General features: G+C 38.4%; 1 protein-coding gene across 3 annotated transcripts; it reads left to right on the forward strand.

The window, feature by feature from the left end:
* The first annotated feature begins 370 nt into the window (after positions 1-370).
* SLC35A3 (solute carrier family 35 member A3) lies at positions 371-24606 on the forward strand. 3 transcript variants are annotated; one of them, XM_037404705.1, is made up of 8 exons: positions 371-487; positions 12573-12771; positions 13669-13823; positions 13906-14028; positions 15154-15325; positions 18511-18629; positions 19144-19277; positions 21528-24606. In XM_037404705.1, the coding sequence occupies exons 2-8, from the start codon at positions 12585-12587 to the stop codon at positions 21616-21618; spliced, it is 981 nt and encodes a 326-aa protein (XP_037260602.1). In that variant the 5' UTR covers positions 371-487; positions 12573-12584; the 3' UTR covers positions 21619-24606. The 3 variants fall into 3 exon arrangements, with proteins under 3 accessions (XP_037260602.1, XP_037260603.1, XP_037260604.1); XM_037404706.1 differs by lacking the exons at positions 371-487; positions 18511-18629; XM_037404707.1 differs by lacking the exons at positions 371-487; positions 18511-18629; positions 19144-19277; positions 21528-24606 and adding an exon at positions 18164-18503.
* Positions 24607-25840: the final 1234 nt, after the last annotated feature.

The raw sequence follows: 25840 nt of genomic DNA on the forward strand, positions 1-25840 counted from the left end.
GCCTTGCATTTCTTTAATAAATTTATCGCGGATTTCACACGGAATGCGAGCGTCGCTCGCTGCAGCGCTGCCGGGCTCACGGCTTCTCCCGGTGACCCGCCCCCGCCTCCGCCCCATGCCGGCAGGGCCCCGCGGGCGGGCGGGGGCGGCGGGCCGGGTGCCTCCCCCCTCCAGAAGGGCCCCCGTCCGCACGTACCCGCCCCGCGGGCCCTGCCCGCCCCGCGCCGCCGTTCCCGGCCCCGCAGCCCTGCCCACCCCCCCTATGAGAGGCGGCCCGCCCGCTGCCGGAGCGCCAGGCTGCCGCTGGCCCGGGCCCGTGACGGGCGGGGCGCGCCGGTCGCCGCGGCCCTGGGAACGGAGCGGGCGGGGCCGCGGCTGCAGCCGGAGCCTTTGCGGGACGGGACCGCGGCACCCGGAAACAGCGGGTGGCTGGTGGGAGCCGAGCCGGCAGTGAGGGGCGAGCTGGGCCGCCGGCCGGGTGCTGCAGGTGGGAGGCCCGGGCCGGCAGCGGGAGGAGCGGGGCCGGGGCTGTGGGCGAGGGACGAGGCCTTTGGTGTGGGAGGGGGAGACGTCTGGGGTTGGCGGGCGTGGAGGGAGGCGAGTCTGTGCGAGCGGGCTGGGGGAGGGCGGTGCGGGGCTGAGGGGATGCTGAGGGGAATGCCCGTGAGTGGAGCGGCCTGGGGCAGAGGGAGGGGCGCGGGTACGGGGCGGGGGGCAGCTCTGAAGTTGGGAAGGGGTTCGGAGCTGGCGAGCGGCTGTGTCATTGCTGCGAAGGTTGTGACTCACTCGCTGGGTTTCTCCTCAGCGCCGGAGCGGCCGGCGCCCTGCTGGGGAGGTGCTGTACCTGGTGTAGTGCTGCACGTGAAGTTAGCAGAAATGCACACTTTATACGTGTTTTCATGGCGTCACGGTTCCGTACAGCGTTTTTGAAATGAGAAATGCTCTAGCAGCGCAAAGCTTATGGATTAAGTCAGAAAACCACAAGGTGCAGAGGTGGTGAATGTAGTAAGGTAGTACGTGTTGTGAAATAGACTGGAAAGTAAAAGATAAAGACCAAAAGGTGCTCCAAGTTGTTTCATTTTATTGAACCCTATAAACTATATTTTAAATTAGAGTGAGGAAGACTGGGATACCAGAGAAAAGATTTTTGAGTGGATTGTGTGGAGAGGACTGAGACTGCTTTCTGCAACGGGGGGATATGTTATTTGGAACATAAAGGACATATGCAATGGACCTGTCAAAAACTGAGTGAGCACCATAGCAGGAAGCTTGTCTGTCATTGTGGCCTCTACACAGGAGGGCTGGGATCAAAGGTAACCCTTGCTTCTCAAAGAATGTTTGTGCAGACTGACAGAAGGGGTTTTGGAATGAACGTGAGGTGATGGACTGCTGCTCCCAAAATCCGTGGGGTTGCCTGTCTCCATAGGCACTGCGCTTGACTCATCTGAACACTTTGTGGACTGAGCTGAGCCTGACCTGTTCAACTCCTCTGTTAAGGCAGGACCTACCCCACAAAAAATGTTGCTGTGTAAATAATTTGCTAGAGTAGACTCTAGGTCTGTGATGTGTGGTTTTCTTTCGTAAAAGAATAAGCAACATTAGATTTCTTTAGAGGCTGCAGGGTGAGTTTGAGAGAGGTGTGATAGTTGTGGGTAAACTGATTTACAATAACCTCTTCCTTTAGAAACTGTAGCTTATGATTTCCTTGCATGTGGTCAGGTGCTGAGAGAGCTTTGAAAATTACAGTTCTGGGAGATAAGGATCCAATGGTTTGGAATGCATGACATTCCAGTTTGTAGAAGTAGAATGCGTAGCAAAAATACTGGTTTTGGGAAAGGCTGTGGTGGTAGTAAGTACAAATTTGCTTTATCTAGAGCAATGTATTGTTAGAAGTGACTCTGTCTTTAACAATCCTACAGGCTGCCTACACAGCCTGATTCCTTATGCTAGTTATGCTGCTGTTTGTCGTAACAAGAAAAAGCCTGGGATCATCTGAACCAGGTACCTAGGGAAATCAAATCACATGTGTCTGCTTAAAACATTTCCAGATTTGGGAGTGTTATGTGAGAGCAACACATACTTGATCTTTGGGATAGGCTTGCTAGATATGGAGTTATTCCTCCCTTATTCTTGAATTGTTTGCCACCTGGGCTTATTCTTCATCAGTTACTTCAGTTTATACTCGTGTGCATGCTGCTCGCACAGGGGCAGTGCTTTCATTGGAACTTAGGAGGCTGCACAGCTGGATCACATCAATAGAGGGTGTCCCTGGAGGGGAGGAGAGACTAAGATCTATACCTCTTAGAATCTAGCATAATAATGTAAGACGGTTAGGAGTTCAGGATTTTCCCATTGAATTTTTGAACATTCTTGTCTTATATTCATACCCCTTCAGTACGCTCTTCAGCTGTTTTATTGGTAGTTACTAGCTTTCTGCAACAAGTGTCTACAGCTTTATTTTCACTGTAGTACCTAGTTTGTGTTACTCTACTCAAACTAGGTCACCTTGACTGGGGTGGTTGCATTGTCTCGAGCACCCAGAATTGATTCATAAATAGTGTGAAGTGAAAGCTGTAGCTGAACCCCAGCTGTGTTCAATGTTCAGTCTTTAAGTACCTTAAGCTCCTTCATCAGCTTGATAATCTGCAGGAGTTGCATTTGGGCAGTGCTTCAGTTCATGGCGTGGCACTCCTGTGTGCTTGAAGAGGTATGGGCATTTGAATGAAAACTGAGAACCAAATACCTCCTTGCTCACAGAATCTGAATGTGACTACTAGGATCTTTCTATACAGTGATCTATACAATGAATGCAGTGTATGTACTATTTGAAAAAGAGAGAGGCAGTTAGGGCAGGTTGTGTCAAATTTCTATGCTGGCAAGCAGAGTTTGGCTTAGGGGCTGTTATGTCAATATAAAACTATTGCGCTACTGTGTACGTAGTTGAAAGCTTCATCTTACAAGAAATACTGGTGTTAGATTTAGCTCAGTGAGGGCCTGAATTTCCTGAACACTGAATATTCATACTCAGTATGTGATTTCTTTAACGTTAATCAAACCAAATTCTCATCAGTCAAAGAAATCTTATCTTTAGGTTCTTAGGGTTGGTGTGAAGGGGGTGGGATGGGCTTAAAGGCTATTTAGCCACAAATTTCACATTTAAGACTCACCGTGCCCAGCTTCTGTCTGATACATAGATTAGAATGGTGATTTTTTCCCCCCCCACAAAAGAAAACAAACACACAACCTTTATGAGGTCATAAAAGAAAGTCAGCAGTGTTACATTCCCTTTCTGCTAGGTTTTCTGTCAACCTGTAAGAAAATCTTACCCGAGTCCCAAGCGGTTTATAGCATTCTCTGAAATTAGATGTTAGTTAATAGGTAATTGCATTGCCTGTGTTAGACTTGGTGGAATTTCCTGGTTGGGTGATAGACTAATGAATGACTGATAAAGCCTCCACTATCCCTGGCAAAAAACTAGGTGTCTGGAGCAAAGCTGAGAAGAAATCATTGGTTGGTCTCTAGCAGTTACAGTTTAATGTGTAACTGCTCTGTGCATAAGTGTACTTCACAGTGCTGAAAAGCCTCTGCATGATTTTAAAAAGGCCAAACGTTGTGGATTAACCCCAGCCATCAACTTAAGCCCCACGCAGCTGCTTGCTTACTCTTCCCTGGTGGGATGAGATTGAGAATCAGAAGGGTAAAAGTAAGAAAACTCATGGGTTGAGATAAAGACAGTTTCATAGGTAAAGTAAAAGCCACGCATGCAAGCAAAGCAAACCAAGGAATTAATTCACTATTTCCCATCGGCAGCCATATCCAGAAAAGCAGGGCTCCATCATGCCTAACAGTTAATTGGGAAGACAAAATGCCATAATTCCGAATATCCCCTCCTTCCCCCAGCTGTATATTCTGAGCATGACATTATACGGTATGCAGTACCCCTTTGGTCAGTTGGGGTCAGTTGTCCCGGTTGTGTCCCCTCCCAAATTCTTGTGCACCCCCAGCCTACTCGCTGGTGGGGTGGTGTGAGAAGCAGGAGAAGCCTTGACTGTAAGCACTGTTCAGCAGTAACTAAACCATCTCTGTATTATTAACACTGTTTTCAGCACAAATCCAAAAGGTAGCCCCATACCAGCTACTACGAAGAAAATTAGCTCTATCCTAGCCAAAGACAGCACACCAAGGTAGGGTCGGGGTATGGAGCTAGATGATGTTGCAGCAGCAAGGTCCACCAGTTTTCTACTGTGTTGTGCGTGATATCCTTGTTATGAAAATATTCTTTGAATGCAGTGATGTTTTTATTTTTCACCAGTTAAGAATTTTTTAAATGTAAATGGAGAAATTGGAAATATTGCCCAAAGGAAAGCTTCACTTGAAAAAATCTTTGTTACTCAGTTTCTCCTGGAAGAGTAAGGAAAAAACTGTGCTAGAGGATTTGCTTTTAATGTGCTTCTGAAGAAGAATACAAGCTCTAAGAAAAACATTACTTATTTTTTCCAAACGGTACTTAATACTTTTTGTATCCAGCAGGAAGAGTGAGTAACAAACTGAAAAGCAAAAGGAAGAGCAAGATAAGTTTTAAAATTAAGTGATTTGCAGTGGTTTATTTGGGAAGTGCCATGTACTTGGGGAGGAACAGCTGACAAGTATAGGTAGCTTATGAGAGGGAACAAAGAGGAAACCTGTATCAAGTATGAGGAAGATGGAAGACATTAATAGTGACATTTTAAAGTGAGAAATACAAGATTTAAAATTATTAGAAATGTTTATAACAAAAAAAAATACACAAACATGAAGGATTACATACTGGGGGGGGGGGGGGGGGGGGAGAAAGAAATGCATTGTTAAATGATAGCAGTCTGAATTTGGCAGTTAAAATATTTGTATGTACTTAGAATCCTGTTCATAACCCAGTTCAGCAGCCCTAGATTTGGAAAGGCCTGCTCACCCTCAGTACTGTCAGGAATATTTATCATAGAATCATAGAATGTTCTGAGTTGGAAGGGACCGTTAGAGATCATCTAGTTCCAACCCCCCTGCCATGGGCAGGGTATGCATTTGCTAGGTCAGGTTGCTCAAAGCCCTGACCAACCTGACTTTTAACGCTAACAGAGCTTCCCTAACTGCTCTGGGCAGCCTGTTCCAGTGTCTCCCTACCCTCATCATAGACGATTTCTTCCTTACATCCAATCAAAATCTACCCTTTTTTAGTTTAAAACCATTGCCACTTGTCCTGATACTACAGACCCTGGTAAAAAGTCTCTCTCTTTCTTAAAAGCTCTCTTTATGTATTGAATAGGCCTCAATAAGGTGTCCCTGGAGCCACCTTTTCTCCAGTCTGAACAACCCCAACTCTCTCAGCCTTTCTTCACAGGAGAGGTGCTCCATGCCTCTGATCATTTTTATGGCCCTCCTCAGGACCCATTTTAACATGGCCATGTCTGTCTTGTACTGGGGGCCCCAGATCTGGATGTGGTACTCCAGGTGGGGAGTCCCATGAGAGCAGAGTAAAGGGGGAGAATTGCCTCCCTGGACCTGCTGGCCATGTTTCTTTTGATGCAGCCCAGGATATGGTTGGCTTTCTGGGCTGCAAGTGCACATTGCCAACTCCTGTCCAATTTTTCATCCACCAGTACCCCAAGACCTTCTCAGCAGGGCTGCTCTCAATCCATTCATCTCCCAGTCTGTATTGGTATTGGATATTGCCCTGGCCCATGTCCAAGACCTTGCACTTGGCCTTGTTGAACTGTATGAATTTCCTTCCATCCATTTATTTCTATACATAAACTATTTGTTGTATTAGATACTGCTTTTGGTAAAAAGAAGGCTACATTTAGTCCAATATAAAGAAGATTTACGGAACAGAACTTTCCCCTGAGGAATGTAGTTGTGTTATAGAAGGATCATGTTACTTGTGTGTTAGCCAGCTCAGGAAAGAGGGCAGCGTACATGTGAAAGCTTAGAAGGAGTTGTTATAAAAATAGGTACTTCAGGTTCTGTGAGCTAGCTCTCACTCCACCTTCCAATTGTGCTTTTCCTCTCTGTTGCTAGCTTATTGTATTTGTATAGGTGTAGTGTTAGCACTGGATTCACATTTCTATACACATAAAAAACCACAATCCTGTTTCTTTAATCTGCCATCCTGATTTCAAAGCACATGCCCAGGAAGTGTCCAATGTGTTCCACTGGAATGAAATAGTGTACTTTACTTTGCACTCTGTTTTTCCTTCTCTAAGGCAGCCTCAGTCAGTGTTTATTTTCTGGCAGATCCCAGACACAGAACTTGGTGTACTGTCCCACAAACTGCCTTTTGCAGTTTTAAGAAGCCGGTTGTCTGTTTCTGTTTGGCTTTGTATTTTAACTAATGTTCAAGTGCCTTTTGTTTGGTTAAGCAGTCCTAAACTCATTATTCATAAAATGGAATAAAAGCTAGCAATAGCAATAACTCCTGTACCTTGGCTTTTTACTTTAAAAGACCGTCAAAAGTGAAAGAATTTCACAGCTAGGCTGGAAGGAATGCAATTCACATAATGCCATCACTGTGGAAGATTGGAAGCATAATAGTAATTAATTTTATTTGAAATTTAACTTTCCCTGTGACAGAGTAGGGAGGAGTAAAGAAATGGTTGCCAGTAGAAGTTACTTTTATGTCAAGTTTTTTGCTAAATGGGCAGAAATTAATACAAGCATTAACCCTGTAGCCTGTCGGAAGGGCCTCGTTTCACCATTTTCTGTTACTCTTCATGTATTTATTTTTGATGTGGTGCATCCCCAGGCCATCACCTAGGAAGGCCTTTGCTTTTGTGCCTGTGTAGAATCCTAGGCTGTGCCAGTGAGGTGTAAATTGTAGGATGGGAGCCTAAACCAGTGGTAAATTTTATCTTCCCTCTGTCACTTGTTTCTCTCATTTTATCTGAGTGGACTTGTTCTGAAGTTGTGCCAGTGGTAAGTGGGACATGGACGTTGATTTATAGACATCACATCGTGACCATAGGTACCTCAAAACTGTTTTAAGTGACTACTTAATCGTGTCTTACAGTGAGAGGAGCTAAGTACCTGCAACTCATTGACTATAATGTAGCCTGTCACATCTGTTACTTGGTGCTAATTGCATGCGTGACTTTTACTGTGGAGTTCTCAGACATTTTACAGAGAGTGTGTTGTTATTTTCATCTGTGAATTTAACCTGCCTTTTTGTGATGTGAATTACTGAGATTCATTGTTAACCGGGTTTTTGTTGTTGTTGTGTTAGCTACTTTTTGAGATAGTGTTGGGTGCTTAGGGTTTTTTGGATGCTGATTTCTTTTTTTCAAGTTTTCTCGAATATTCTTTTGAAGTTTCAGAAATGTCATTAAAATTAAATTTAATGAATATAATAAAAAGTAAACCAGCTGCAGTGACTGTAAGAAAAGCTTTCTTAGTAATTCAGGCTGAATTAATGAAATATAATGCAGATTACTGGATAGTTTGGGATACTGAAAGAACTTTCAGTATAATTGAGGCAGGAGAAATGCATAGTCAAATAAATGAAATTTGAATCATTTGTGCATGAACTATCATCTTTCTTACTTATAAAATAATATGTGAAAATGTAGGACACCCCACCCTGAAAACTTCAATGAATCTAAAACATGCTAAACAATTAGATACTTGATGCTAGATGAAGTGGAATCTTAACAGTTTAGTGCTCACTTTATCTTAATATATTTGTGTCAGCATGGTGTGAAATTTTGGGAGTGCCTGGATCTGTGGAATTGCCCCTGCTCTTTTGTTCTTGCAGATGGTTAGGCCATGCTTGCTGGAAGGATCTCCATAATGTGCACTATAACTCCAACCATCTTTGGAAAATGGTGTCAAGACAGTCTCTAGTCTCTTGATTTTAACTAAGGAGTATTTTTAAATAAATAAGTCACTTTTCATTCTAGACCTCTCTTTTTTTTTTAGTGTTTTAGATACCTCAAAGCAAAGTAATCCTGTCAGATTTTGAGACCTCTTGCAAACTCAAGAATAGAATAAATTAATAAACTAATCCTTAGTTTTGCACAAGATTCTGTAACTGTAGATATTTAGCAGCTGAGAAGCTCAGAAGTTTATACCATCAGATCTTTAAAAGACAAAATCTTAAGGTTAAGAAAAGTCCTGTAATCATCATCTTGTTGCTCATGTAGCAAATCCTGATTAATATTAGTGAGTTTTGTTAAAAATGGGTAGAGGAAAATAAATATATGTGGTACATCTGCTGTTCATTAAGTTAAATTGATTATGTTCCCTTTGACCTAATGTAGTTCATCTGCAAACGTTAGAATTTACCAGTATTTTAAGAGGGAAAGTGTGGGGCTGATATAAAAGTAAAATGTAAAGTATGAAATTTTAGCCTGTGGTGGATTAATTACTAAGGAAGATGAAAATCAACAAATTGTTCATTTTGTCTGAATGAATATTATGAAATGGAAATAAGTGATTTCCCACTTTGTCTGTTCAAAGAAGGAAGCAGATTATTTTTATTTTGCAGACTTTGCAGAGTATGATGCTTTGAGCTGAAGGTATTATTCCCTGTATAGATTGTTTGTTTTGTTTTCTGAGTCTGTAAAACCTTTCCAGTGTCCTCTTCATTTCTACTTTTTAGGGGAACAACTCTTCACATTGTAGCCATCTGCATGTTACCTACCTGTGTGTACTTAAGTTGAATGTTACATGACCATAAATACCGTCTTGGCTTACTGCATGTTGACTTAATGTACAGACCTGGCTTTAACCTCTTCCCCTGCCTTCCATATTGCTGGCTGTAGGGTGTGTCTACATGGTATACTGGATAAACTCCATAGAAATTATTTACTTTCTTTCCTAGACAAACGAAAGAACAATGAGCCTAGTCACAGAGGTAACGGATGTGCTAGGCTACATTACAGTCACCGACTTGCAGGCACTTAGCACCTCTCACTGGAAGATACAGTTCAAAAGTCACCAAGTTAATGTGACCACTCACAATTCCAGTCTGAATTAGCAAACCTGAATCAGGCTTTTGGAACAGACCCATCCTGCAGAGTACTGAGTAGTCTGTCCAAAGCTCAGTAAAAAAATTTTAAGCCTGATGGTAACTCTGTAGAGGAAATGCATTGGGAACTTTCGTTTCATTATGGGTTTAAGATGATCAAAGTGCGGGCTGTTACTGAAGACAGTTGTTCATTTAGTATGTGACTGCACGGTCTATTGCCATGAGGGTAGCAGGAACTTATGGCTAGAGGAGACTGATTACACCTCTGGTAGTAATCTGTAAATCGAAACCTGCTGTGAAACTGCAGCTGAAGACAGTTCAACTGTGTGAAGTTCAGTATTTGGCTCCTTTTCCGGATCCATCCCCCAGTTTGCACAGTTGTATGAACTGGTATGCAGTTCTCTTAAAAGGAAGGAAGAGGGGCCAGAAGAGGTGATAAGATACTGTGTGTGCTCAGCAGAGGGTGGTTATTTTGTTGGCATACATAGTTTCAGGACTCTAGTTCCTGCTCCGTGAACCAACTATTTGTAAGTACACCACGAAACTTTACACACTTGTTCTCTACAAGCCTGTCTTGCTGACCGCTGACAGGACAACTTTTAACAAATATCCTTATTTTGGCTATCACACTGGATACTTGAAGTCCATTTTGTGTGAATTTTGGAAACTCTGAAACTGCTTTAGTGAATTATGGTAAATAAATGTTTCCTGCGTATTTTTGAGACACATTTTTGGGGGAAAGTTCCCTTTTTTTACCATGATTACTAATGAAAACAAGACTGTAGTTCAAGATAATATTGTGGTATGTATTCCTTCTGGCTTTGCTGATGGGCTTATTAAAGTCTTGTGCTTGTTGGTATGTTTTCATGCTGAATGCTTTGATACTTGCTCATAAACAAGGTATTGGTGATTTACTTTTAAAATTACAGTTTAAGCTGCTTAGTAAATAGATGGTTGTACTTCAGCAAGAAATTAATGTGAATGTTATTTTCTGATATTGTGCCCTATTTTAAAGGTTAAGGAATTTTGAATGTTTGTAAAACCTTTGTCACTTCACAGGCTCCCAGAATGCAGAAATTTGGGTTCAAGTTCAGGAGAGATGTTGTGTTCCCATTATCTGTATTTTGTTCAGAAGCGTTTTGAAAACTGAAAACCAGAAAGTTTAAAAACTTATTTATCTGTAAGTGTGCTTGCATGAAATTTAGTGTTGTTCATTTTAGCAATAGATTGCTCTTTGTGTTTTCAGATTGTCAGGTCTCCATACTAAAAAATGAGGTAGATGGAAAAGGTGGAAGAAATGGTTTGTGCAAGTTGGCTTACATGAATGTGCATTTTGAAATATTAGTTTTTTCCAGTACCTAGGCAGACCTTTCTATGTTGTTCAGTTTTGTATTTTCTCTCAGTGGATTAGGTTTTTTTTCTTTGCCTTCTGCTCCCTCTATCTTGTCTATGCTGGTGGTATTTCTCCAGAGAGTATGATCTCTGACCTTGCATGTCCCCTCTTCATCCCTACATGGGAACTGTTCTTCTGTTTCTACTCTTTGTTCTCACCTGTAGCAAATCTATTGTTCAAATTTGTTCCTCTTTGACAAACCGATCTTCTCCATTTTGTTGTTGGGGATGCGTAATTCCACAGTTAACATCCTTATGTGAAGGGTTATTATTCCACCAGAACCTGTGGAAAAAATTAGCAAATCTTGAATGTGGTCTGCAGCTTTCTTCTGCTTTGTTCTTTACGTTTGTCTGATTTATATAAATAAAGTGCAGTTGCATCTTTATTATTTGTTTCTTCAGCAAGTTAAATGAGATCATAGGTCATTCAAAAGATTCTTCTGTTAAGATTCCTTAAAGGAATCCTTGTGTATTTCTTCCTCAGTTTCTGACTCCTGATATCTTTTTCTTCCTCCTTTGCCAATATGCTTTTACAGATATTTTTACAGCCATATGAATCTTGAGGTAAACAATTTTGTTTTGTAGGATACAAGTATGTACTTCATCTCTCTGTGGCTGTTGGCAATTCATACTTGTTTGCAGGTTACTGCAATGTCTCTGAAGAATCCATGCCATATAGGTATTAATTTGACTTTGTATACTTGACCGGAAAAAAAAAAAAATCTATTAACGCTTAGAGGCAAGATAAAGACAAGTCAAAAATGTTTGAATAGCACAGCTCTCCAGATCCCTGAAAAAATAGTAATGAAAGGTGTTATGAAATGCATCTTGGGTGAGAGAAATGCAGTCAGCAGGAAACAGCTTCAGTTTGAGCTGCAAATATTTAGAGGTAGCAGCACATCCTTCAGCACTGTGTACAAAACTAGGTAGTTAATGCGTCAAAAATCGTGTGCCTGTAGGTGTAAAATATGCATAGGGGCAGCTGTGGCATATGTATCCATAAGCATAGACTGCTTATGCCATCTCTAGACTTCTAAAAGTGAGAACCGCTCTGTTGTCTAGACTTGTTACTGGTTTTCTTTCACTTGAAGACGTACTTGTTAACTTTTAATTACTGATTTGATTTTATTTTGGCATTGTAGAACACTGCTTTTTTTTTAATACATGGGCAGTGAAGGCAGTAGTTGTTATTTTTTTATAGAAAGCATTAATTTCTGTGCATATGGATGTATAATAGCAGTGATGCATTTTTAAATTTCCTTGTAATGTATTTTGCTTGCAAAATGAGAATTGCTTTCTCTGTTAGTCTCCTACACTGAATTAATGCTTTAATTAGTGACAAAAGGCAAAGCCTGGTGAAATTTCATGGTAGGGATGAGGATGATACACCTTTACAGTGAGGTTTGTGAGAGTCAGTGCGGCATGAGGAAGTAGGTGCAGTCACCTAGTCATCTGTATTCAACTAATTTTTTTCTGAGCAGGATAATCAGCAGGACATGTTTAGTGCTGTCCCCCCTGCAGCTCCTCCATCCCATGTCTTCCTATCCCACCCTGCTTTCCGACAACTCTCCTTTTCCTTCAGTGTCAGGCACGCATCTCATTTTCATTTACAGCAGCCCAACCATCAGCCTGTCTTGTGCTGGAGCTGTGTCAGCTGGCAAGGCAGAGACTGTAACCTGAAAAACTTTGGACAGGTGGAAGAACAGGAAGATCTCCTCATGCTGGGAATAGCTCATTGCAGCCAGGGTAGTGGGCATTCTGCAGTACCACAGCGTGGGGCTTTTTTGCTTTGAAAATACCTTCTGAGCCTTCTCATGCATAAGGAAATACATCATTGGTTTAACTTGGGAGATTTCTTCCGTGAAACCAGTTATCGGAAAGCTAATTGCCAGTTGGTAGTCCTTTATTATTATTACAGATAAGATATACTTCATTTCTCTATTAGTTATCATTTCTCCTAATATTCTGATATGCCTCCCTGTTTGTAATCATGTATTTGAAAAACATTTTTCAAGTGTTAATCTCCTTTTTCATTCTAAATATTGGATTAGGTTTGTCGTTTTCCATTGGCTGAACTCCCTGCATAACTTTTTTTAATATGCTGATTCCCAAGTGAAACATCTACCTGCAATATCACCTTCTAAGCCTGGGTTTCGAAGTTGTTTGGTTTTTTTTTCTGTTTCAGAAAAGTCAAGAAATGTCTACCAATTTAAAATACCTTTCCCTGGGCATCCTGGTTTTCCAAACCACAAGTTTAGTCTTGACCATGCGTTATTCTCGGACACTGAAAGAAGAAGGACCTCGTTACTTATCCTCTACTGCAGTAGTTATTGCTGAACTTCTGAAGATTTTGGCCTGCGTTCTATTGGTCTACAAAGACAGCAGTATGTGTCAAATCTTGCACCAAGTAATTTTCCTAATCAATATGCTGTATTGTAGTGGCAACTGCAAAGCAGCCATGTGAGTACAGGCATACAACAAAGCTTTTTCCTTCTCCTCATGTAAGAAATAGTCTTGGAAGGACCTAATCATACTTCACTCCTCAACACATGATACAAGATATTGTGCATTTGTTGAAGAGAGTTCTCTTTAAAGAATGGGGATACTGAGGAATGCAAGGACAAATTTTCTACTAACAGCCTGAAGCTTGTGTTTGCTCAGGCATTTTAATGAATTTATATGTAGAAGTAGGAAAAAATGAAAAGCTTTTAAGTGTTCAAAGCATGAATGATAATTTAGAAGACTATAATAAACAGCAGATGTAGAAGTGAGGAATCAGTTTCATTATTACAGGAAGAAGCACAGTTTTAAGCTCAAAAAAGTATAATCAGATTTACTTTAGTTCTGATTTTGTAAATTTTATACTGAATTTATCCAGTTCCTTGACATATAGGTTTGATCTTCAACGGCTTAAAAATGTCATTGTATATCATAAATATTGATGACTCTGTAGGCTCTAAATGTGCACTTTTTAGGTGATGCTCTTTAATATGTCATCTTCAAATATTGATGTCTTTCGATAAATTTTACCTAAATTATTTTGAATAATTGTTCTATTTCTGATATTCCAGGCTATAGGAAGACACTTTGCAGCCTTTTTTTCCTTGCATATATGAGGCTCATGAAGGTCTTGATTGGTAGCAGTGATAGCTGTAAAAAGGGGGCAACAGTCTTTAAGAACAGAACATTGCTATCTCCTCCTTTTCTCTTTTTTTTTTTTTTTTTTCTTCCCTACTCTCCTTTTAGTGAATGTCTATTTCTTTTATTGTTTCTTTGGGTAGAGTGCAATTTACGGACTCTGAACAGAGTGCTACATGATGAAATCCTTAATAAGCCCATGGAAACTCTTAAACTTGCTATTCCTTCAGGAATATATACTCTTCAAAATAACTTGCTGTATGTAGCATTGTCAAACCTAGATGCAGCCACATACCAGGTACTGTGCATTTGAATTTCTCTGTGAGTTTCAAATAAACCCTATAAATTATGTGGTAGTAACTGTTTCTGGGTTCTTCTAGGTTACATATCAACTGAAAATTCTTACAACAGCGTTGTTTTCTGTGTCCATGTTGAGCAAGAAACTGGGTGTGTACCAGTGGCTTTCATTAGTAATATTGATGACAGGAGTGGCATTTGTGCAGGTAAATATTTAACAGGTAGTTTGTATTTGTTTAATGTGTTTACTCAAGGAACATGGATTTCTATACTGATTTTACAGCTTTCAGATTGTACCAGCTGTACACGAGCACCAGCATATGGTCAGGAACTATGAATCACAACTGGCCAGGGCTAGAGGACACCAGAAATGGTTCAAAGGCAGAAGATGACACGTCTTTTGTGCCCCAGTGCTCTACTGTAGAATGTGACAGGGCATGTGGAGCAACCTGCAAATAACAGCGATAGCAGTATTTATCAGCACACTTCTTCAGACATCAGGGATCCGTAGGTGTTCTGTGCCACCACAGTCCTGCTGCTTGTCTTGTGGTATGGTTGCAGCATGGCAAATTTACTTAAACTTTTTCAGGAGGCAAACTTGGCCTCTGTTCTAAATAGTGCAGGTACAGGGGTTTGTAGTTTTCAGAAGTTAGGATCATGGGATAAGAGATTATTCTAAGAATTTTTAGCAGATTTGAGTACATCTTAGAAATATATTTTTTTTTTAACGTAAGGATTTTAGGTTTTGTAGAATTTTAATAATTAAAAATGAGAGCAAAACATTCTGGCAGTAATTAACAGACTCGTCAGTATGCTTTTGTCTATCGCATTGCATTTATTTTGTTAGCATTAGATATATTGCAGGATTTAGCTTCATAAATTTCAGCTTGTTTTAGTTGTCTGCATAATCACTGAAGAGGGGCACATGCAAAAGAAAATTAACCCCGTCTTAAAGACAGCTGGTGTTGGTGTAAGTGGTTTTCTAACTGTGCTTGTACTTGTAACTAACTGTCAGGTGTAAAAAGTCGGTAACTGTGAATGGCCATGATAAGTCATGCTGGGATTCAGAAACAGTTCCAGCTTATAAAAAATAAATCCTGGACCTGCTTAAGTTGATAGGTATCCTCCCAGTTCAGGCACAATTTTAATCCTTACAAGTATGTAGCAAGAATATTTGCAGTCTTTTAAAAGTATTTATGGTGCAAAATAGAAAACTTTACAAGCATGTAATTGTGTAGTAACATACTGTTGCTAGAAAACAAATGTGCATTTTATAGATGTTCATGACTTGATTTTATCGGTGAATTTTGTATAACTGTTTTTACATCCAGTGGCCTTCAGACTCTCAAGCAACAGCTGCTAAGGAACATTCAGCAGGATCTCAGTTTGTAGGCCTGGTCGCAGTTCTGATAGCGTGCTTTTCTAGTGGATTTGCTGGGGTTTATTTTGAGAAAATTTTAAAGGAAACTAAGCAGTCTGTGTGGATCAGAAACATTCAGCTTGGTAAGTTTAATATTAGTCATCTCTTAGAGACACTACGTTTTGAAGAATTAAGATAAAAATGCAAAATATATATAAAAAAATAAAAAAATATCACCAATGTTTTAGTATTCTGCATAAATGTACTTCTAAAACCAAGAGCAGAAATCTGCTAGGTAGAATTTTAGCAGTTGCTTTCTGATCTCAGCCTAGTTCTTGATTTAACTTAAACAGTCTCTGTTAAGTTTGTACACAATCTGTCGGTTGAATTGGTATTTAGGATTTTCTAAAGAGTGTTACCTTATGCAGGATTCTGTGTATCCCCTGTGTTTACAAATTACTGTCTTTTGCGCTAATTCATAAGATCTGATAAATGAAAAAGGTATTCCCTTTTCCTTTTTTCCCCCCTCTTTTTTTAGAAAATATAGGAACCTTAAAACAAAATATGTTTCTAAGTCAATGTCTTGAGATGTTTTAAAATTAACTTTTTTTTTCTCCTGTGTCTGGATAGGCAGTTTTTATTGGTTGGCACTTTTAATACAAAAAAAACCTGCTTTGTTCGTGAATAAAGTTGAGATAATTAATTATTATTATTTCAGTACAAAGGTCAGTTTGTTTTAGTTGTCTGTATAACCACTGGAGAGGGGCATACACAAAAACCAGTTCATCTTAACTATGATAATGCCCTTACCTATTACGCACTTATCAGTAAGAGAATACCTTCTATTTCCAAAGTAGTTCTGGGTCTTCTAGACCCTAGATATTGATGGTGACAGAGTTGATCCATTTTCCTGAATGAGTTTTCCCTTGCTTCAAAGCAGTCTTGTCCAGTTTATAGGGTTGGAAATGGACATCAGCAATATCTTTCTGTTCCAGTTTTGCAACAGAAACAAAACTTATTGTTGGAGTTGCCCTTCTTTCTCTAAAGGGATCCTTCTAGTCTTCACATGTAGACAATAATTATTTATTGCATATTTCAATAAATGCTTTCAACAGAATTTGAACTTCCCAGCACCTTAGAACAGATTCTTGATCAAATCTACAGTACTGTAGAATTAAGTCATGAGGATGATTTCGGCGCTGTGGACTGAGTCTGGTAGAATGTAATGAAGTCCCATAAAAAAAGAGATGTTGTTTTTTTGTAATTAGATAGTTGGTCAAAAATTGGTATGGTCAAAAATGTCTGAAGACAAGCAATGTTTTTTCCTTTCTTTTCCTGTTGGTGTGTTTTAATTAGAAATGGTTTCACTTAAAAATGCAGAACTGCATTTGGTTGTATTTTAGTATTTTTACATGTCCATAATGTTTTGAAACTTGAGGATAGAGAAGGGGATCAAACCCTGTACTTACTATCTGCTAGTATTTGTTGAAATTGTGTATATTAAAACTAGGTTTTCTTGAACAAGGTGAAGGGGATACAACAGGAAAGGTTATGTTGGGGAATTTTGGAGGCAGAGAATGGTGGGTAGCTGGGGCTGGATCCAAAATTTAAGGTAGGATTTGGCACTCTGGTTAGAGCTACAATGTAAAATCCATTGCGAAGGAAAGCTGATTATTATTACTCTCAATTTCCATACTAGAAGCACTTTGGTGGGCAACGATGCAGATATCTGAAACAATTTCCAATTAAAACATTCATAATTTTTGAAAAATCAGTGATCGCTTCCAAAACATTCTTGAGATTTTTCTACATTGTGCAAAAGAATGTATGAAAACAAATGAGTTTGCTGGTTTGATAGTTGGCTTGATCGTATATTGAATATTCCAGTAATTGCTTTGTGAAAACAGTGAGATCAGTATAGCCTGCATCTAAACACAAACTGTTCCAAGGTAATGAATGACTAGGACTGTGCTATATGAAGACATAAATGTCTGATAACAGTAGTGAGAATCTAATCACCTGATTTACTCATATATTTATTTATTGTCAGTGAGCTTAATTTGCCTCTATACAAAAAATCAGTAGAGTATGTTTTCAGTTCAAAAATGAAGGGTTTTTTTTTTTCATGTTTTCTGATACAGCTTTTGGAAAATATTTAAAACATCACAATTTCAAAAATACATTACTGTATCCTTTCTGCAAGTGCAAGATAGTTGCCCACTTAAGACATTGTATCATTCAGGAGCAAGTCAGTCATAATCAAGAGCTTTGAAATAGAGCTTTTCTTAAAACACAGACAACAAAAAATGTGTATCCAACCTGATTTTCATCATCATATCCATAGAGAATTATTAGAACTGTAGAAAAAATTGGAAAATATATTTGCATAATTGTTGAAAAATCAGTTTTAAATGCATACTAGTATCATATTAGGGATGTATGAATAGTTGATTGTATTTATTTTAGCAGATCAATTGGAAAATAGAAGTAATTGGTTTAATCTGAATGAAACCTGATTTTTTAATCGTGTCTACAAAAAGAATTCTTTCTTGTCAAACAGAAGGTTTTATTTTGTTCAAAACGATGCCACTCTTTTCAGATGCAAAGAAATGTGGTGAAAATACAGGTAATCTTTTCATAGAAAAGGAATGGAAAAAATGTTTCCCCCTTTCCTGCTCAGGACTGGAGCCTGCATCAGTCACAGAGGAGGTGCTTGCATTACTTCCATGCCTGAAGGGGATGAGGAAAAGTTTCCCGTTCCATAGAAGAACACTATACTCACCAAATCCCGAACTCGTTAATCTCATGTCATTTTCTTCTGACATTAATTCTCTACTAGTAAACATTCATTGGAATTGAGACTGGTTCAGAAGAATCCCACTTCTAAGATCCTTGTCTGAATTGGTGAACTGCCAAGTTCTGCTGTTGCTATGTCAGAGACCAGTTCCTCCACTGAATGTTGTCCCTGTTTTCCTCTCCAGGTTATAGTGTGACTTCAGCCTTCGGTCACGATTAGTTTCAGGAGAACTGAAATTGTGTTTAAGTGAACTTTGCTGTAGGCCATAAACAAAAATCACCCCATCCCAGTAGAAAGCAATGGAAGATCAGTATGTACGAATATCCTAACAGAAACAGACAAAACTTGTTATAAGTGTGGAAAAGGACTTTTAAAAGAGAAATCTTTCTGAACTGATTTGCATTTGAACATGATGGTATTGCAAGCGGTAGTCCTATTTTAAAATCAGAAATATGTGAGCAGTCCTTGAGGACAAGGAACCTGTTTGCATGTTTTTCACCTGAAGTTTTTAAATCAATCTTGTACTTTCAGGATTTTTTGGTAGCATATTTGGACTGATGGGTGTATACATTTATGATGGAGAACAACTGTCAAAGAATGGATTTTTTCAAGGATACAATAAACTTACTTGGGTAGTTGTTGTTCTGCAGGTGAGATACCTTGTATCACGTGTTTCTGTGAAGGCACTTGGGATTTACTCTTCTGTAAATGACTGGGGAGACTAATGGGTGTCATTGAAGCTACTGAGAATTCTATAGTCAAAAGTGAGATCTATCGCTATCAGAGTAAACCTCTAAATAAAAATCTGCAAAGTATATAGAAAGTATATGACTAAGTATTGTGCAACATAAAAGCGTGCAAGCGTTATTTCTTTTGCAATGTTAAAAAAAAAATTATATATGTGTCCTTCCTCCTGTGGCTAAAAATGTATAGTACAAGTGTTGCCACTAATTTAATAATGGTAATATGATCAGCAAATTCTTTAATGAGGAAAGAACAATAACTCCAATATTATTTATGTTCAACAGTAACATCCATAACAGAAAATAAATGCAATGCTCCTAAACATAGACAAAAGCTTTTCCTAAAGTAAAAGCATGTTGTTAAAATAGACGCCCTCAGTGGAATGACCAGATTGCAAATCCAAACCTCAATATTTTTCAGGCACTTGGAGGGCTGGTAATTGCTGCTGTTATAAAATATGCGGACAACATTTTAAAGGGATTCGCAACTTCTCTCTCTATTATACTGTCAACATTGATCTCCTATTTCTGGCTGCAAGATTTTGTCCCTACAAGGTAAGAATTACTTTGCAGGTATGCTGGAATTAAAAAAAAAAAAAAAGTTGAAAACGTAATGCTTACCAGGTGAAACTGCAAAAGTAAATTAAAAAACCCCAACATTCCAAGCAGCACTTTCAGAATGTTTAGATAGAGCTTGCAGATAAAAGTTTAGTTTCATAACATACCATTTTTTCAGTATAGTTGGGCAAGATTAAGTTTTCTGTGAGGTGTACATACACACACACACAGGTGAGGAATAACTGAATCTCATGTCTTGGCCTTTGACAAACCACTGACACAAACCTGGCAGGCTGTTTTAGTTCGCTGCCCCTTTCTCTTCTTTCCCTCCCCGTGCCCAGCAGTGCCCCACAGCAGCCAGTCTGCACACGGCTGGCTCCGGGGCAGTGTCCTGGCACGGGACTGGCCTCCTGCCTCCTCCTCAGCCTCCTCCTGGACAGGGCTTCCACGAGCCATCGCACTGCAGGAGGAGTTATGGCTGAACCATGATAGCAGTGGTAACCTTTCTATACCGGTTTTCAACCAGTCTCAAAACATTCTCTAAAAGAGCTAGCGGCAGTCACACACATGTGAAAGTTGCGCTGCAGCAATTAGTTGCTTCAGGACACCCAGAAGCCCAAAGGCAATATTTATTAGTGAAAGCGCTCATCCAAGGGTGAGAGAAAAATGCTTGCTGTGTGCTTCTAGGCGCAGCGCACTGTGTCGTCATGTTCTGTGAATCGGATCTTAGTAGTGCTGTGCGCTGCAGGTTTTGTTCTGAACAGAGCTTGTCTTGGCAGTGCACGTTAATGTATGTATGGACTGTAGAAGTGAAATTCCAGCTTTCAGATACATTAATAGGATTTTGCTTAGAATCAACCTACGCTCCTCACATATGTTACACGTACTTATAGCGTAAAAATATTTTGAAGAATATTTTTATATTCTTCAATTTATTGAATTGAATACAATTATATATAAAAATTGTATCAGATATGAAAATTGTATCTGATACAAAGAAACATCTTTTAATCTAAAAGCAGTATTTGCAATATTAGCAGGACTTTGCTTAAACGCTCAAAAAAAAGGAAGTGTAACAACTGTTTAGGCTTAAGAAGTGGAGGACATTGAACTTGAATTATGAGTAGCCCTGTACTTGTCCTATTAAAACAAATTTATGAAGTGGTTTAAGAATTTCTGTATGCTGAAATGGAAAATTAATAAGTAACTTACTGGCTTCTGCAAACATGGTGAAAATGGAAACAGTGGTAAATAATTAAACGAGATGGAGCTAACTAGCAGCATGTTGAACTTGAAGCCATCTCATTTAATAGAACTTGATTAACTTGACTTAATCAATCTTTAGTACCTTGCTTATGCCAACTGAATTTATTTGAACTGAAACTGCATAATTGTTTCTGTCACTTCAACAAACACTTTTGATTGGGATAATAGATGTAAAGTACTTAAGTGCTTGAATGTGTTACAGTGGATCGTGTCCAGAAATAGGCTAACTGTATTCTCTGAAGGATTATCCTGACATGCGCCACAGTTTTTTTAGCATTTGGTACAGAAGATCAAATTGTCAACATTGTCATGTCTTTATGACAAGGTTCTCTTTCTAAAATGTGTACTGATTGTCTGTTGGCTTTGGATATTTTGTTTCAGACTTGTAACTATAAAAACAACTTGAAAGGCCCATATGTCACAATACAAAAGATGCCTGTATTATCTTTTCCTTACATAAATCTTTATGTATCTGCCAAAAATCAGATTATACTGATTTGCAAACTGGTTCTTGGGCAGCAGTAATTTGTTTTGACATAAGTTTTGGACTTCAAAGTGAACACAACTCTGACAACGTGATGCTTGTAAGATGTTGAAAGTGGCTGGGTAACCACGGTAGTTGCATTTCTTTAGCTTCTGCTTGCATTTCGCACAGAGCTTTAGGCAAGAGAAAAAAGAAAAAAAAAGATTGATTTGATAAGTTTTGACAATTATTCCATGAAACTATAACTTTCATTTTCAGAATAGGTCAGTATGATACAATACTTTTGGCTGTAAGTTTCTTATTTTGATTTCTTCCTGCATCCTTCTATAATACATATGCTCAAATTATTTTGTTCTTCATAAATCGGATGAATATAGTTTATCTTTGTGTGTTCCCACAGGAAAAATTTCCTTTCTTTAATTGTATTACGTAAATAAAATTGCATCAACTAAAATGAGCTTTTTTTTTTCCCCCCACCCCATCTCTATTCTATTCAGCGTCTTTTTCTTCGGAGCCGTCCTTGTAATAGCAGCTACTTTCCTATATGGTTATGATCCCAAACCTGCAGGAAATCCCATTAAGGCATAGCAGACTTCCTCATCAACCTGCTTCTCAAGATCATGCGTTGGGGGCCTTGCTAACAATGGCATGTGGAAGGTGTCATTGTGCGCTGCAAGGAAAGGATTACTACCCTGAACCTATTGAAGAAATGCTTATGAGTAGTTTTGACCAGCCAGAGGGGTTAAAGGTGGATGATGATACTGTCTGTAACTGATTTAAAAAACAAAAAAACAAACAAAAAAAAAAAGCGGGGAATGCCCAGTGCAACTTGCTAATAAAAACTTGAAAGGAACAAAAAGTTTCCAAGAAACTGCAATTAGGAATGTTTACAGCTTTGACTGGGATTGCATCAAAAAAATTTACTGTATTGACTGCTGCAGAAGTATATCCTATGCACTCTTTAAAAGAGCACATGACAACATTGTCAGATTGTATGTTTTTGCAATTTGACTATATTTAATATTGGTAAATATGTTTTTAACTGTCTATTTACATGAAGTCAGCTGAATACACATCGTAGTTCTGAAGTGATGGTTCTAATTATGTATTCCTTATTAAAACTGTGAAGATTGAAGTATGATTGAAAGACACTTTCACAATATCAAATATTTTTATATTTTGAGGGCTGTTTTAATAACAGAAATCTGTTATTAAAGTATATTATAATTCTGTTGCTTATATAAAACTGTTGTATGAATGTTAACATTCTCACCTAAGTACAGAAAGGGAGAAATTCAGAGTGAAAGCTGGAAATCTGTGTTGATACTCCAACCTTCATCAGGGTAGCCTGTAGTTTTCCAATAGATACACTAACTCTGTGAACACAGGCTGGAGGTTGCTGCACTAACCTGCTACTAAGAGTAGAGTTATGATGGAGTGCTTGCTCAGATGTAATGTCCATTCTTTTTATTTTTATTGATTACAGATCAACTTTTTGGTAGAACCCTTAAAGTAGTTTTTATGCTTTAGGTATCCTCTGAGGTTTTTTTTAATCACAACTTGAAAAAAAAAAAAAAAAAAGGAAAAAAAAAAGCCCATAATAAACATTTTAAATGCATTATTGTTGTCTGTAACAGCTCCATCTGGAGCTATTATGGTATATCATCTGTATACTGTACTGTACTTGATTACAGAGGTGTTTTTTAAATAAGTGTTGTTTACTCATGAACTCTCCAAGGCTTTTTCAGTACATTTCTATGTAATGGCTTACTTAGAGATTGTTTTTTATTATTTTTACTGTTTTGTTCTGGGAGTCCTTGAGCCAACAGACCAAAATGGGTTCTCTGGAGCTATTCAGTCTAGTAGTGGAATCACTTTAATAGGAAACATAATGAAAAAGTAATTAATTGTGCAATAGGTAAATATAAAAGCATGCTGTTCTTCTGACTTAAACCAAAAAAAAAAACCAACTTCACAAAGAAACCTAGGTGCAATTAGAACTTTGATCAGTTAGACTGTTAAGAACACTTCACTTGTTGAAGTATTTGCATATAGGCAGAAACACCAAAAAAAGAAATGCCAGAACTTACAAACAAAAAAAGCTGTCTTGTTTTCAGGGGACCTATTCACAATAGATATTAATGTAGAGTGACGACTTACCCACGTGTTACACTTGTAAAGGTACACATTTATACAAAAACACATCGGTAGTCCCTTACCTGTAGAATGGCAAGTGGTAAAAATGTACAGGTTTTTTTTCCCCCACATTACGCACTTTCTCGCTTCTGTTTTGTGCTAGTGAACACGTTTTTAAGAGAGAAGCGGTTTAAAATGTTTACCGACGTACCTCATCCTCTTTTCTACGTTTTAGTGGTGGATTGACAAGGAGAATCTGTAAGAGTGCTCTGAGATATTTTTTTTAATGATGTAAGTGGAAAAGAAAAAATTCCACTTACATCAGCCAAATAAAAATAGTGTTTTCCTTCTATTGGCAATGACAGGGATATCAACGTTTTGTTTTATTTATTGCATCAGAGCAAGGCATTAAAGAAATTTCAGAGTTAACGCAAAGGGCTTGCTAAGCATTGTGAACTGTGAATCTATGCCAGCATGCCATAACTGCAGAAGCTGTGCTACTTGCTAGTCAAAACAATCTCGTACTACCCTTAAATTGGCATTCGCTGTTAATATTGAATGTTTTACCTATAACACTTAATGTGGCAAAATCTTTGAAAAATTACCTTTAGTCATTTCGCCACTGAAATACAACGTGAGGTAAGATGTATGCTTGGAACGGCGGCTCGCAGCATCGCTTAGTGTAGAACGGGGAATGCATGACTGAAATGATTGAGATGTGTTGGTAGTAATACCTGAATTGGGGTTTAGCCTGCACGATAATGCTTCGGATTCCGTGAATGCCAGTAGTGGAAATGTTCAGGTGATGTTATCGGTTACTTCCTTGAGGAATTTCTCCAAAAAACATAAGCAGCAGATTGCACAGGAAGGGACCAAATAGGCCAAATAAAACTCCAGCAATGTGGTGAGTGTTACGTGTAACCCAGTTTTAATATTTCAGGTGCACCTGTCAATATTTGTTAATAAGGATTAGTTTAAAGGAAAGAACAGGAATGTGTGCTCTTTGCTTTTGAATAGGATGTCATACAGCTCTGGAAAACAATGTATCTACTATGCTAAGGAACAGTAACTCCTGTCCATAGAGCAGTGACATGCTCTTCCCTGCTTTCACTTGACGGTTCCCTTATGTTTTTCAGTAGCAGGATAGAACTCTTTGTGCGCTGGTTGCTGTAAAGGAAATAGAAATTTGCATTTTTAGCTGTCTTTCCTTAGCCCTTGAACAGGAGAAGGAAGGATTCTTGTCTGAAGCTCTTCAGGCTGAAAAGCATTATTCTAGAGAGAGGGAAGACGGCATGCCTTTCTTAAGAACAGAAGGGATTTGAGGAGGGTTTACTGATTTCTGAAACCTTTGCAATCTGAGAGCATATGCACGTTTTCACACTGAGATACTGTTGTATCTGGATTTTAAAAATTAAAAAAAAAAAAAAAACAAAAAACCAAGCTGTTTTAAGTCTATAACTCATTAACTAACCAAAGAAGCATAGCTAGCACAGAGCATTGGGGAGTAGGTAGGGTGTAGTGTGCTTTGAGTTTGCCCAAAAGCAATCTGTAGGTGTCTAACTTTCTGAAAATAAACCTTTCTGAACTGTTTTTCTGACTTATAGGCAATGGATTTGTTAGTTTAATTGTACATTTAGAAGGCTAACCTATACTTAGCAGAATTTTATTTAAATATTTATAAAGTTATAGCTAGATATTTATTTGCAATAACTTGAATTATGTGATTTTTTTTTTTTTTGAGACCTGCATAATGGGAGTACTAGTATTTATTGAATACTTGGATATTTGGTAGTTTTATTTGAAGAATCTCTGGGATACGTGATAAATGGTCAAATAACAATAAACTTAGAACTGTCTTCAAAGCAAAATAAATCAGTAGTTCAGTGGTGAAAAATCTTGAGTCTAATAAAGAAAGATAAACTTTTTTTTAAACACTGTATTTCTGTGCTATCCACAAGTGCCCAATCTTTTTTCTCAAAGAATTCAGATAATTTTATAGTTCTATTCAACTTCTCTGTTTTAGATAAACTATAAGAAACTTCCCTTTTTGTTTGCTTTAATAATGGGTAAATTAATGTTCTGGATCTGGCTTCTACAGGATAACACCTTGGGTTTTTTACTGTAACTTTTTTAGAAACTGTTGTTTTACTTTTCCTCAAAAAAAAGTCTTATTTTGGTGGCATGTGCTTGTGTTGCAGTTATTCATACAGTCCTCTCAGATTTTTAGACATACATAATTGGTTTTTGTTCCTAACATTTTTATGGCTGTAATTCAAAAGACTGTAATGGATTTTGTTGAATTCTTTTAAAATTTATAAATGAAATGTTGCTTTTTCTTCTGGTTTTCATTGTCAGTAACTTGCATATTTTAATATATTTCCTTATTGGTCTTGCATGTTCTGTTCTATTTAAGTAATCATCATTTCCCAAATTCAAAGTTGTTGCTCATTTTCCTCCTGGTGACAGTGTTTCTTGCTGCATATTATGAACAAGGGAAATTATTCATTGTTTTCTTCCCTGAAATCCATGATGTGTAAGAAAGAGATGTTAAAAAACATTAAGGGGGTTTTTTTGTGTGTATTAGAAAGGTAATGTTTATCTATAACTTGGCATTATACCATATATGTGGTAGTGTTTCATCACCTGTGGTGTTCAGGTATTGTAAGAAAGAAAG

This window comes from Falco rusticolus, chromosome 11 (genome assembly GCF_015220075.1).
Source record: "Falco rusticolus isolate bFalRus1 chromosome 11, bFalRus1.pri, whole genome shotgun sequence".
Classification (NCBI taxonomy): domain Eukaryota; kingdom Metazoa; phylum Chordata; class Aves; order Falconiformes; family Falconidae; genus Falco; species Falco rusticolus.